A 15,656-nucleotide genomic window follows, 5' to 3' on the forward strand; every position below is an offset into this window, starting at 1 on the left:
GTCTTTTTCCTTCTTCTTCCTCTTCTGCTTCTCCAACCTGAGATCCTTCCCCTTCATTTTCTCCTTTCTAATTTGATGTCCTCCCCCTCTCCAATCAAACTCTCACACTCACAAGAGCTCTCCTTAACTTTAACTGCTATCGCCTCTTGCCGGCCTCCATTTCGCTACCGCCGTCGCTCGCCAGCCTCTATCTCCCTTCGGCCTCCCTCTTCTCTTCTTTGACACAGTTCTTTTTCTCATACACTCTGGTCTAAGTTGTGTTGTATCATTCTTTCTATTAAACCTCCTATAAAATCTCATACACTCGGATTAAAATAATTTTTAATACGAAAAACTTACATGTTAAATTGAAAAATAAAAAGTTCCCTCCAAAATCCACACAGAGAAAGTTGTGTCCATAAATACACAATCATCACTTCATTATTCCTTAATTCCACTGCCAAATATATTGTTGTCACCTCTTCCTCTTGCGTGTAGTGTTACTTTTTCTACTTCTAATATCCATATATAAAAAATTTGAATTTGATCCCAACTATTAACACAGGTGTTGAATTAATTGATGATATTGCTATTTCTTGTTCGTTGGTGGAGTTGTGTGTTTGTGCTGCTAAATTCAGGAGTTGTTAATGCTCAGTATTACCAAACTGTTGGAGACAAAATTCATCCATTCAGCAAAATTATTGTCGATTCTTTTAGACATGGCAACTTCTCTACAATTCAATCTGCCATTGATTCTGTCCCTTCTAATAGGGCTGTCAAACGGCTAGCCCGGCCCATTTAGGCTCGGCCCGTTAAGCCCGCGAGTTAAATAGGCTGCCCGTTTAAGTTCGTTTTATTCGCGGGCCATAATTTTTTAGCCCGGACCGTTTATGGTCAGCCCGATGGGTTAAACGGGCCAGCCTGTTTATTCTTTTATTTTATTTTTTGAAAAATATTTTGACAAAAAATATCACTTTTAGGTCAAAAACCTTTAAAAAAATAATATTTTATAGTTGATGGGTCGAATTTTCGGGTGAGATTGGAAAAAAATATCAACTAAAATTGCTATTTTTTAAAAAAAATGTTAAAAAAATAAACGGGCCACCCGTTTATCTTGCGGGCTAGCCCGTTTAACCAGTCATTTTTTCGGGTTAATCGGGCTCAGCCCGTTTAGCTCAAAATTTAAACGGGTTTAATTTTAGAGGCAAAATCCGCCCATTTAAATGGGTAAACGGGCTGGCCCGATGGGTTTAGCCCATTTTGACGGTCCTACTTCTAACAATAAGTATTGGGTTTCAATCAATGTGAAGGCTGGTATTTACAGGTAATAAATTCAATATTCTTTTGCTCTGCAAAGAAATAATAACTTTTTTCTAGATAACTATTCACTTCAAATGTTTTATATGAAAATAACAACTATAAGTGAAAATTCAGGTGCAATTAATTATCTCTAAGTTTCTATCTAATTCACTGTTATTTTCACATAATATTTTTATGTAAATAGTAATATTTTTAGACCAAGTCTTATTTACTATTATTTTGAGTTGTGACATGTAACTCTTTTATTTAATTTGACTTAAGAAATTTGGTGTTACAAGGAGAAAGTGATGATTTCAACTAGGGGTGTGCATGGATCGGGTGAAACCGGGTTCGATGTGTGACCCAGACCCGACCCAAAATATATACCGGGCCTATTTATTATACCCGAACCCGATCTTAGACTCGATGAAATCTATACACTTTCGGGCTATGATTATACCGGATAAAAACCGGGTGAAAACCGGGCCATTAACATTACATTACCTTGATACCTTCTTATAAGCTAGCATGTGAAAATATCCAAATTTTCAAGGCTCCAACTATTATTTGACATGGTAAAATTCACTTAGAAAAACAAGAACTCACTCTTCTCTAAAATTAAAGCATAATCATAATCAATACTAATATTGTATAATAACACCAAATATTTAAATCAATACAAATAACACAACATTATGCATTAGTCTAAAATCTTATGCATTTTAAACATAAAACATTAACTTATAGTCTTATAATAACTAATAACACAAAATATTAAGGTTTACAATACTTAAATTCCACATAAGAATAGTCATCATCCATCACTAATAATACAAAATATTAATTGTGTATGATGACTAGGCCACCGGGCCGACTTCAAGTGACCCGAGCCATGGCCCGGATTCGACCCGAAATAATGACCGGGTCTATTTTTGAGATCCTTACCCGACCCTAGACCCGATGAAATCACACTAAATTAGGCCCTAAAATGCTCGGGACCGGGCCGGATCTTCGAGCCGGACCGGGCCATGTACACCCTAATTTCAAATGATAAATCATACATAATATTAAAGGAAACTAAAAAGAAGAAAACGTGGGTTGAATGGGGTGACAATAATACAACCGCTCAGAGCCCCATATTCAAATCCATGGCTGATAATATCTTTGTCAAATCCATTTTTTTCAGGGTAACTAATCATTTATAATTATTAGGGTTAACCACCAAAAACGTCTCCGAATTATTCAAACGTTGACAGAAATGCACTCAAATTTTACTATCGACAAAAATATCTTTAAATAATTTAAAAACATAACAATAATACCCAACAGTAAATATATATTTTCAAAAAATATCTTAGAGATTGAATTTTGATGTGATTTTTTATAAGAATAATTTAAAAAATGAGATATTGTTATTCTTAAAATTTGATAATTTTTTTATAAGTATATATTTTTTGTGATTTTTTAAAAGTATTATTAGTTGTTAACAAAAAAATTATAAAAAAATATATATACTCAACGAAAAATTACCAAATTTTAAGGATAATAATATCTCATTTTTTTAATCATGCTTGCAAAAAATTGCATCAAAATTCAATCTCTAATATATTTTTTGAGAAATACATATTTAATGTTAGATAATCTAACATTAAATATGTATTTCTCAAAAAATATATTAGAGATTGAATTTTGATGCAATTTTTTGCAAACATAATTAGAAAAATAAGATATTATTATTCTTAAAATTTGGTGATTTTTTGTTAAGTATATATTATTTTGTGATTTTTTAAAAGTATTATTGGTTATTAACAAAAACAATTATAAAAAAATTATATACGTAACAAAAAATTACCAATTTTTATGTATAATAATATATTATTTTTATAATCATGCTTGCAAAAAGTTGCATTAAAATTCAATCTCTAAAGTATTTTTTGAAAATATATATTTACTGTTGGGTATTGTTGTTGTGTTTTTAAATTATTTAAAGACATTTTTGTCGATAATAAAATTCAGGTGTATTTTTGTCAACATTTGAATAATTCAGAGACGTTTTTGAAGGTTAACCCTAATTATTATATCATTCTTTGCCTATTTTTATTTCATCTCTTAAATATTATTTAATGTTTGAAAATCTTCCATCTCTAATATATATGACATAAGTGACCTTCTTATTACATTACAATGATAGATCTTAGTGAATAACCAATCTCTTGTTGAATTACAAAAAAAAAAATATTTTTTAATTCTTTTTATTTATTTAATTATATCTAATGTGGTTTTCAAACCCCAAAATTTCAGTGGATAAATAACTAATAAGATTTATTTAATGTTACGTACCTTGAAATTAAAACAAGTCTAATTTGAATGATTCATTATCACCATATTTATTATATCACATAATTAATGTAATTGACCCAACTTATCCAATACTTAAATATCTCATACTTTATGGCAGTTTTTTTTTGCTCAAAAGATAATGTGAAGCTAAAAATAAATATCTTAAAAATTAATAAGATATTGTCTAATTTATAAAATAATTTCTCAAAAAATAAATTTAAATATTTTAAGAATTTTCATATTTATTTTTTTTTTTAACAGAAAATTCTAGAATTTTTGTCGTAGTTGCATTGATAAGTAAAGACAAGTCTTATTTTTATAGAGTTAAATTCTTTGGATTGCAAGACACTTTATAAGATAATTAAGAAAAACATTACTACAAACTTTGTACCATTTAAAATGGGCTAAACCTATCAGACCAGCTCGTTTATCCATTTAAATGGGCAGACTTTGCCTCTAAAATTAAGGCCGTTTAAATTTCGGGTTAAATGGGCTGAGCCCGATTAACTCGAAAAAATGACGGGTTAAACGGGCTAGCCTGCGAACTAAACAGGTGGTTCGTTTAATTTTTTTAACATTTTTTTTAAAAAAGTAGCACTTTTAGCTAATATTTTTTTTCGATCCGATCCGAAAATTCAACCCATCAAGTAAAAAAATATTTTTTTAAAAGATTTTTGACCTAAAAGTGGTATTTTTTGTCAAAATATTTTTTAAAAATAAAATAAAATAATAAACAGGCTGACCTGACCCGTTTAATCCATCGGACTGACCATAAACAGTCCGAGCTAAAAAATTATGGTCCGCAAATAAAACGAGTTTAAACGGGTCAACCCATTTAACTCGCGGACTTAACGAGTTAAGCCTAAATGGACGGGGCTATCCCGTTTGACAGCCCTACCTCTATATCATGATATATTTAATAATTATGGATTCTAAGTTTTTCAAATTTATTCTGTGTATACTAAAATTTAGTTATTATATTTGTGTATAAAAATAAATAATATTTAAGTTCCTGAAAGATTTTTTTTTAATTAAATTTATTTTTTAAAGATTTTAAGTTAGTCATTTTAGTTCTTCTATCACTTTTGTTGCTAATAGTGTCAAAATTTGTTGATGTAAGACGTTAAGTGATACTACAACATACACCTAATAGTCCTAATTAATAACTAACATAATAAATTTATAAAATTAGATCAAATAAATCACATAATTAATATAATTGACCCAACTTACCTAATACTTAAGTACCTCATACTTTACGGCAATTTTTTTGGCTCAAAAGATAATGTGAAGCTAAAAATAAATATCTTAAAAATTAATAAGATATTGTCTAATTTATAAAATAATTTCTCAGAAAATAAATTCAAATATTTTGAGAAAATTCATATTTACTTTTTTTTGAAACAAAATACATACAACAATTCAATAATACGAATTTTAGAGTTTCTGTCATAGCTGTACATTGATAAGTGAAGATAAATCTTATTTTTATAGAGTTGGATTTTTTGGATTGCAAAATATCTTATGAGACAATCAAAAAAAGACATTACTACAAATTTTATACCATTCAATGTGCTATTGATTTTATTTTTGGTACTAGTCAATCATTGTTTAAAGTAATTGAATTTTATTAAAATATAAAAGGTGCATGCTATCATCCCTATGATTTCAGTTAAAATAACATTTTTTTAGTTGCAAGAACAGTTTTAATACTTAGTTTTAGTTTAATTTTATTTTAAGTCTTATAAAATGTCACATAAATATTTATAGAATTATATATCATAAAAATTAATTTAAAATTTAATATAAAATTCATATAAAAATATATATAAATTTAATCTTAATAATATTTTTAAATAATGTTAAAATTATTTAGTCATAGTAACTATTATAACTCAATTATCATAAATTTTACCAAAATAAAAATAGATTGAATGAGAATTGCTGATTATTTAAATGTATTATTGTATTGGCAATGACAGAGGTGTAACATAAATATGATTGGATGGGCATTAGAAAAAGGGTTTGTAGGATATATAACAGCACAAAGGAGAACGAATTCAAATGGGTTTGTGTTCAAGAATTGCAATATCTTTGAAAATGGTTCTACTTTTTTAGGAAGGCCTTGGAAACCTTATGCTAGAGTTCTTTTCTATAACACAAATTAAACATACCCAACATTATTCAACCCTTTGATTGGGATCTATGGGATTACTCTCAACATGAGTAAGACTCTATTACTATGCTAATAATCTTATGAGAAAATGCTATTCTCCTCCCCTGAGAGATGTTAAAATGACACTCCCCTCCCCTCTATTTATAAAATATACATTCCCCTCCCCTATAACCTTTAAAAAAAAACCCCTTTTTAATCCATTTTAAATTTTGTGTTAACTAATGTTAACTTTATTCATTTTTTTTGAAAAATAAAATTATTTTTACAAAAATATCCTTTAGTAAAAAATTTTATTTTTTTGTCATTAAATTTTGCTTACTAAAATACCCTTTAATAAATTATTTTTTTATTGATTAAATTATATTTTTACTAAAATATTTTTAAAAAATTAATAATTAAATTATTTTTTCTAATATACCCTTCAATAATTTTTTAATTATTGTGATTTTACCAAAATTTTCGTTAATAATTATTTTTATATTTTACTATTATTTTAACATTAAAAAAAATCTTACCATGGCTAATATGTATAACAATTAATATTGATAAATAATTTGTTTCATAAAACTATTGAAATTTATTAACAACTTTATCAAAATTTAAAAACAAGTCGAGATGAATAAATTCCAAATTTAAAAAATCAACATCTCATTCCTTCACATCCCTACAAAGTAAGTTTCTTAATCTAAATAAAGAGCATTGTGCATAATAGAATATGTTTTTATGTTGGTGTATTGTCCCTTGTACAAGCTGCAATCTCCAATACCCAACTCTTGAAACTTTTAAATACTCATTGAATCGTCAAATTTGAAGAATGCTTTCTAAGAATTTTATCTTTCCTAATATCCTGCAACATCAAATAAATAGTGCATTTTAATTTTTTGCTTTTACAAAAGCTATTAATAAACATATATTTGTTGTAAAGTTAGCTAAATCTAACCCTGCAACATCAAATAAATAGTGCATTTTAATTTTTTGCTTTTACAAAAGCTATTAATAAACATATATTTGTTGTAAAGTTAGCTAAATCTAACCCTTTTTATTTGTTTGGCTTGTAGTTGTGACTTTGCTTTGGCCTGTGCTGAAGCATGTTGTTGAGTTTGTTTTATCATTGAAGTTTGTGATTCACTTGCTGAAATTTCCTGTAATTTGAAAAGGTAAAAAAATACATTTGTATATATAAAGTGTGTGTCAAATTGTATTTATTTAAAAATAGAATAGTAGAATACATGTCTTGCTTTCTTGGCTCTTACTGGAGCCCTTTGACAGCCTTTTCTATTGTGTCCTAAATCTTTACAATTAGAGCATCTAACTGTTGAAATTCTCCTTGCATTTGATGGTGCATCTTCATCTTTTTCCCTTATCCTACTTTTTCTTGGCCTCCCTGGAAGTCTACGCAATGATGGTGGAAGCACATTTGTATCATCCAAAGTATCCAGATCTGGTAAGGGACTGTGTAGTCCATAATAAGTTATGATGTACTTATCTTTGTGGTAATATGCATCACAATAATTCTCCACTTTTTCCCGTATGTAAATAATTGCCGCTGCACTATGTTTGCATGGCAACCCATTTATTTGCCATGCTTTGCATTCACATGTATGCAATACTAAATTCACAGGGAATCTTGTAAAACCATCATATACTTCATATCGATGTCCACCAGCAGGTTTTACTTTGCAATATCTTGCATCTTCAGTAGTTTTATTTATTTCAGTTGCAATTCTTGGTCCAACATTATATGACCAAGATGCAGTAGAAGAAAACTGTGTGTAGAATCTCATCATGATTTTGACTCTTAGCCCATCCACTAATTTCAACACAGTCATGCTTCTCAAGTTGTCTATCCAAGCATTAAACGATTCACACATATTATTAGTAATATGTGGACTTTTATGATTTGTGTAAAATGCATGTGTAGACCAAGTGTGTAATGGGATATCCATCAAATATTGGTAGGCATCATTATCAAATGTTTTCATCTTTTCCATTGCCTTTTTAAAAAGAAATTCATTTGGAGCTTTGACAACCATCAAAAAAAGATCTTGTAAGATCAATAATGGATATTTTGCTTTGAAATTATTCAACAAATGCTTACTACAATGTCTATGCCATGAATTTGGAAAGTACTCAGAAACTGCACATGTCAATCCCTGACATTAAATAGAAACAAATTAAAATAAATTATTAATAATGAATAATATGTCAAAATAATACAAATTAAAATATATTATCTTTTGTCTGTCACTCATTATTGTGTAACGATCATCTTCTAGTGCATCATGTAAGCAGTTTAAGAAAAAGCTCCATGAGTCTCTACACTCTGCCTCCACTATAGCAAATGCTATGGGAAATAATCCATTATTTGCATCAAGAGAAACTGCACATAGCAATACTCCTCCATATGGACCTTTCAAATGACAACCATCTAAACCAAAAAATGATATACAACCATTTAAAAATCCTGATATACAAGGAGCTAGACACACAAAAATCTTTTTGAAAGTACGATTTTCCTCTTCCAATGTCATTTGATCATAGTACTCCAATCTTACTATGCTCCCCCTGTTTTTTTCTAGTAACATATTAGCAAACTTAACTATTTTCTTATAACTTAAAGCATGAGAACCTTCAACTTCTTCCCTTCCTTTTCTTCTGGCCCTATATAATTTCTTAGGATGGGCTTCAACTCCAAACTTGGTAATCAATTCATTAGACATGAGTTCATAGCTCATATTTGGATCAGCATTTAAAGATTGTTTTAACTTTTTTGCTATCCATGTAGAATTAGCATTTCTCTTCTCAGATTTTCTAATACAAGTATGCCTTGACTCATAACTCTTGATCATAAAAGCAATACCATCTGGAGAAGGAGAAGCATGAATCCTCCAAGGACAACCTTCAGAAGCACAAATGGCAGACACTCTTACTTTCTCATTTTTCACTCTTATTATATCAAAATTCTCTTGAATTATGTAATCTCTCAATACACTCCTGAACTCATGTACGTCAACAAATATCATAAACTTTTTTAGACTAATTTTTTCATTATCTTCAACATCAAATCTTTTCATTATCTCACCTTCATTCTCTATGTTAACTTCTACTTCACTTTCTTCCTCTGAAGTGTAGTCATCCTCATTCCACTCCTCATCATCCAAATAACTCTCTACGTATTGATCCTTATTAACATCATATTCTTCATCACTATCGGTAAATAATTGTTCAAATAGGGGTTCAGTTCCATCGTACTCATTAACACTAGATATAGCTTCAATATTGGTAGACATTTTTCTAATATGAAAAAAAATTGGCGTAATTAATAATGAATAACTATAACAGAAACGACGAAGAAAAGGATTTAGGGATAGCAAAAATGAAGGGTTTAGGGATATATCCAGAATTGCCAATGATATGAATATTTTTTTGTAAATTAATTGAGTTTGAGAAAAGGATGTCAAACCTTATTACTTGAATTGATAATAACGGCGATGATTACACAAAGCTATGCAGCAATGGCAGCACCTAGGTAGCGATGGCAGAGACAACCAAAGGAAATTGAAGAGATTGAAAGAGAAATAGCGCTGGAACGCTATTGTGAGGGAATTGGAATCCTAGCTCAGAAATTGAGTTTAGTTAGTAAATAAATATAAAGGGATAGTACGGTAAATTAGAATATTAATTTTATTGAATAAAATATTTAATTTTTTTAATTGAAATATTCTGTTAATATTTTTAACTAAATGGATTAAATTGTACATTTTATAAATAGAGGGAAGGGGAGTGTCATTTTAGTATCTCTCAGGAGAGGGGAGTGTCATTTTCCCTAATCTTATTAACAACATTATTAACTCATGTTAAATTCAAAGCAACAATGTCAATGTGACTTAGTTCATAATATTTTAAGAATTATAGGTATGTATTAAATTGTTATGTAAACACATGATTCTGATTGGACGATCGTATAAAATATTTAAATTTTTTTTGCAGGAATAACATTATGTTTGCAGAATATGACAATTTTGGACCAGGTTCTGATACCTCTAAACGAGTAAATTGGATTACAAAATTGGATTTAGAGATGGTTAATATGATAAAAATTATGAATTTCATAGACTCTGAAGGATGGCTTCGTCACAACCAACGGTTTAAAAAAAACAACAACATTATCAATAGTTTCAACACCATTTTAGATAGAATATAACTCTTTATTATTTTATAAATTGATTAGATTATTAAACATACTTTTTTGTTGAGAACTGAGATTACTCATTTTTTAAAAATTATTAACTTTAAAAATTAATTCTATAAATATTTTTTCATATGTGTTCAGTCTTAATATTATTCTAGCTTTATTTAAATTTTTAATTACTTTATTTCTTAAACAATTGTGTCTGCGTATCTAATTATATTTTTTATCTTTATATTTTAAATTAATTTCAAAAAATGTGTTATTAATTTATTAATATAAAATATCTAATATATTTTATATAAATAAAAAAGACATTAAAATATTTAAAAAATTAGTTTATTTTAAATATTAATAAAATATTAGAATATAATTATAATTTATCCTAATACTAAATTTTGTTTTAAAATTATTCTCGAGACAGTTAATTTTTTCCTCGCCTTTCTCATCAGCACCCTTAATCTCAATCCTCTCAATCATTCTCAATCCGTCACCTCTAATTTATTTTAATAAAAAAAAACTAAAATCTGTGAAGAGAAAGAGAAAAATAACTAAAAAAAAATTCATTCAACTACATTTTTTTATTGGAGAATAAAAAATATAATTATAACCTCTCCTTAAATATTATAAAGATTATTTATAAAACGTATCTTTATCTTAATATCTATTAATATATTTTTTAATCAAAAAATGCGCTTTTAAAAGATAATCTGTTCCTTATATTTTGGGTACGGTTCAAATCCATACACTTAGTGAATTTTTGGTTTTATTTTTATCGTACCCTGCACAGTGAAGTTTTGCTAATGATGTCATATCAATAATTTTAATTATTTGACAAAAAATAAAAATTAATCAATCATTTTTTAGTATAAATTTTTTAAAAGTTTAAAAAATCTTATATTTATATATTACTATTATTCAATTAACATATAAAGTACTAATTAAATGCAATAAACATACGTTATAAGTACCATAATCATAATTATTATAAAAAAATTCAGTTACAAATATTTAAAATTCTACAACTTATACATATTAAGACTCTTATTACTATATCTATACTATTTGGTCTATTTATACATACTTCATAAGATTATTATTACTCTTTATTTCTTAGTCTTTCGTACTAATTGTTAAAAATTGTTCCAAATAAGTTCAAATTTAATACATCTTATTATGCATATTTAAATATATCAGGATTATGAAGTTAATTCATAATTTTTTTTCGTTTTTATTCTCATTCATTTATTTATTTTTAATTATTTGCAAACCAAAAAATATTATACGAAAAGACTAAATATGACAACTAAAACAAATATAAAAATAAAAATAATAAATAAAAATGTAGTTTTGTATAATTTTAATATAAAAAATTATATCTTTTAAAAAAATTAATGAATTTAAATTCTTAAACCAATAAACTAAATTTCAATTTGTATTACATTTAGTTGAACAATTATATAAAATGATATATGANCTGTCATCTCACTTTAGTTATATATATTGATGGTGTCTCTAATCTCAAGGGATCTCTTCAACGTACTTTTGAGATGAAAGATCTTGGTTCTCTCAGCTACTTTCTTGGTCTAGAAGTCATATCCACTAATGATGGCATCTATCTCTCTCAGGCTAAATATGCTTCAGATCTCTTTGCTCGAGCCGGAATTACAGATAGTCGCACTGAGTCTACTCCTCTTGAGCCTAATGTTTGATTTACTCCTATGGAGGGCACTATTCTAGACAATCCTACTCTTTATCGACAGCTAGTTGGCGGCTCGTCTACTTAATTGTCACCTGACCTAACATCGCCTATCCGGTTCATGTTCTTAGTCAGTTCTTGTTAGCTCCTCATGTTACTCACTATGCGGTAGTTCTTCGCATTCCTCGCTACATCAAAGGCACCCTATTCCATGGCCTTTATTTTTCTGTCCATTCCTCTTTATCCCTTCAGGCGTACTCAGATGCTGATTGGGTTGGTGATCCTACTGATCGTCGTTCTACTACTGGTTATTGTTTGTTTCTTGGTGACTCTCTCATTTCCTGGCGAGCTAAGAAGCAAACATTCATGGCTCGATCCAGCACAGAAGCTGAATATCGTGCTCTTGCTGACACCACTGCTGAAGTTATCTCGATTCATTGGCTTCTCGCAGACTTGGAAGCTCCTCAGTCATCTCCAACTGATGTTTTTTGTGACAACCGCAGTGCTATTCAGATTGTCCATAATGATGTGTTTCATGAACGCACCAAGTACATTGAGATTGATTATCACTTTCTCCGGCAACGTATCCTTATTGATGCTGTTCGTCTCATCGCTGTTGGAACACTGTATCAAACTGCTGATATCTTCACAAAGGCTCATCATCCGACTCGTTTCTGGATTTTGTTATCCAAACTCAAGATGATATCCTTAGCTCCCACTTGAGTTTGAGGGGGGATGTTAAGAGAATAATTAGAATCAAATCAAATCAATTAGTATCATTTGTATTTATATAGCGTATTTGTATATTAATTGTAGGATTCTATACCTTTATTACTTTGATTTCTCTAGCAGCTATATATACCCCTTGTACATTGTATTTTTTCTCAGACTGAATAACACACAAAACACTTTATTTAGATTGGTCTCTTGTTTCTAACAATTTCTAAGTCAATGTTCTTACTTGATTCAAACCAATTATCCCCCTTTTTCAAGTATGGAAGTCAATTACGCAAAAATAACTTAACATAACCAATATTCTTTCTTATTATTTCTTGGTTGTTCCCAGTATCCTTCAATCTAATAAATTAAAAATTAATTTAGAATAAATTATCATTTGTACTCATGAAAGATACAGACGCTGACAAATATACCCATATAAGAATAAAACGACAATTGTAACCACGAAAAATGGCTTTCGTGTGCCAAGAGTACCCTAACGGACCAATTGTGTAACCAACATTTGGGTACTCTTGGCACATGGAGGCCATCTTTCGTAGTTACAATCAAGGTTCTGAAAACCGAATCGATCATCGAACTGCTCTAGTCACTGGTTCACTAGTTTAGTGGTTCAACCGTGATCTAACAAAAAAACTATTTTATATAAAATAATAAATAAATTGTAAATAAATACTCTAAAACATAATTATAATCTAATATAAATTTTAAAATGTCTTCTAAATATAAAATATTACATCAACCAAAATCTAATGGAACCTTTGATTTCATAATTATTAACAATTAATCATTCATTAGTCATTATATTACTATTGAACTCATTAAGATAGTCACAAAAAAAACAAAAATAAAGAATTAACCAAACCAATAACAAATATTTGATCATATACTTAACTAGTTAATTGAGTTAATTCAATTCATCTATTACTTCATTGAATTAAAAACAATGAGCATAAAAAGCACAACAATATAGTAATATTTATAGTAGAGAAGAATGAATACAACAACAGTGAGTAGAGAGATAATAAATAATCATTCAAAGTGGTTTCTAAACAAAATGTTCATCAGGCTCTATAGGAGAGGGAACAAAAACCATTTCATCAGGCACCTGAGAATGGTAGCTTGCAAAATCATATAGTTTCTCTGCTAATGTAGTGCACAAAACCAAAAGTTAAAGCACTTACAAAACAAAGATTATATGCACAAACATTTAATCAATAATAAATAATCAGTAAATTAAAATAATAAAATCACAACACAAAACAGTAGCACAACAAAATCAGAGTTAATCAATAATCACCTAATCGTTCAATAAAAATTAAAAACACAAAAAATATCTAAAAATAAAAAGCCAACATAAAAAGTTTGTTATCAATCATCAAAATTTGTAAAAACTCAATCTAAGCATAATTAAATCATAAACCAATAAATCATTAAGAGTTTAAGAGAGTCACGAAGCATAATTAAATCACAAAACAATAAAACACAAAACAGCACCTCAACAACAGCAACACATCACTACCCAAAAAAAAACCAAAGAAAACCACAAAACAGTAAACACAAAGCAGCACATCAACAGTAGCAGCAACACATCACTATAAAAAAATTCACAAAATAGTAAACAAAAACAAATTCATCACCAGCAGGCAGCAACATATTAGAACCCCAAAAAGTCATAAAACAGAAAACACAAAACAACAGCAGAAAGCTAATCAATAATCATTAATCAGATAATTATTCAATAAAAACACAAAATATTCAATAATCATTTAATAATTTCTGAAGAAAGCATAAAAAATTAAAAAAGATAAGAACGAGTTAGCTTTGAGTCAATGACCTTCGATCGCAGAGGAGGACGGCGATAGACGATGGTGACAAGATTGCGAAAGTTCAAGGTCGTCTTCCTCGGCACACCGACGGCAAAGTTCCGCAATTAGTGCTCAGTGATGCGGTTAGCTGAACGCATTTGGGGTGGAAAGTGAAAAATAAAAAATTATTCAACAAAGTTGACAGTTCAGTTCAGTAACTTCAGTCCACAGTTCACAAAAAAATCAAAAATCACAAATCACAGTTCACATCTCACAGAACTTCACAGAATCGAAAAGTTATTCAATTATAGTTAAAAGAAAAAATTACCTAGAAGCTAGAAGAAGCCTTCAACAGAGCATGCAAGAGGGAGACACTGAGACAAGGCGCACCTTCGAACGGGCTTCGATCGGGACACTAGCTGCGGTGGAGTAGAGCTAGCACCGGCGGCGGCGTGGCTGCGCGGCGGAGGCTTCCACGTTCCCACGGTGGCTGCGCGATGAAAGGGAATGAAGGTTGCGACGGCAACTGGCACTGGCGGTGGCTGCGATTTTGACGGCTGAAAGGAAAGCTGGCTACGCGAACAAAAAGCTGGCTGAAAGGAACTTGCGGCGGTGAGTGACTTCCACGGACCTTGCGATGGTGGTAGTGGCTGAACGGAGATTACGCTGGAAGCTTGAGGTAGAGACTGGGAAGTGGAAATTGAGAGCGAGAGGTGAGAGTGAAGGGCTGGAAGGGAGGCTCTATGAGTCTGTGGGTGTTTGGGTGAAAGACTAGGGTTTCTCTTTTGGTTCCAAGTCAAAACGCAGCATTTTTTGGCTTAATTTCAAAACCTGGCTGGGTCACGGTTCGGTTTGACTGACCAGTTCCTGGCCGATTCGACAGTTCAACTCCGGTTTTTGGATTTGACGGTTTTGTCTTATGCTCGAACCGTATTTGTTAACGGTTCCCGGTTCGAACGGACGGTTCCAATCGATTTTCAGAACATTGGTTACAATTGTCATTTTATTCTTATCTGAGTACATTTGTCAGCGTCTGTATCTTTTATGAGTACAAATGGTAATTTATTCAATTAATTTATTATAAATTTAAATTTTATTTAAAAGTTTGTTGCTGACGCGGCTAGAGTCTAGAGACACACCACTTCTTAAGTTGAATATTGTTGGCCCAAATTTTGCTTTATCAAATCCGTCGCTATAATTTAATGAGAATGTGAACACATTACACATTTGGGTAAGCTAAAAACCAATTATACCTAATGCAACAATTTCGGTAAAGTACCATAACATCATATGTATGTTTCAAATTTTAGTAAATTAAATACGTAATATCATCATATGTCATAGCGGTGGCAAAATGAGTCGAACCCGCCGAGTCAAACCGCCAAAACCGCCAAAAAAGGCGGGTCGGGCCGAGATTTTGAACCCGCCGAA

At 29.9% G+C, this 15,656-nt stretch overlaps 1 protein-coding gene across 1 annotated transcript; it reads right to left on the reverse strand.

Annotated features, from left to right (window-relative positions):
- Nucleotides 1–6,729: 6,729 nt before the first annotated feature.
- Nucleotides 6,730–9,084, reverse strand: LOC107473343 (uncharacterized). Its single transcript, XM_052257731.1, has 5 exons — nucleotides 8,304–9,084; nucleotides 8,058–8,222; nucleotides 7,048–7,637; nucleotides 6,829–6,936; nucleotides 6,730–6,735 (listed from the first exon to the last, which is right to left on the reverse strand). Exons 1-5 carry the CDS (start codon nucleotides 9,082–9,084, stop codon nucleotides 6,730–6,732), a joined length of 1,650 nt encoding a protein of 549 aa, XP_052113691.1.
- Nucleotides 9,085–15,656: the final 6,572 nt, after the last annotated feature.

This window comes from Arachis duranensis, chromosome 2 (assembly GCF_000817695.3).
Source record: "Arachis duranensis cultivar V14167 chromosome 2, aradu.V14167.gnm2.J7QH, whole genome shotgun sequence".
In the NCBI taxonomy this organism is placed as follows: domain Eukaryota; kingdom Viridiplantae; phylum Streptophyta; class Magnoliopsida; order Fabales; family Fabaceae; genus Arachis; species Arachis duranensis.

What these genes read in the sequence shown, in the direction of transcription:
- LOC107473343 (XM_052257731.1), bottom strand. Translation starts at nt 9,084, where the DNA reads ATGTCTACCAATATTGAAGCTATATCTAGTGTTAATGAGTACGATGGA. An exon ending in TGATGCACTAGAAGATGATC is followed by an intron (nt 7,638 to 8,057) that starts GTTACACAATAA and finishes ATGCTTGGATAG; the next exon opens with ACAACTTGAGAAGCATGACT. An exon ending in AAGGCTGTCAAAGGGCTCCA is followed by an intron (nt 6,937 to 7,047) that starts GTAAGAGCCAAG and finishes TTCAAATTACAG; the next exon opens with GAAATTTCAGCAAGTGAATC.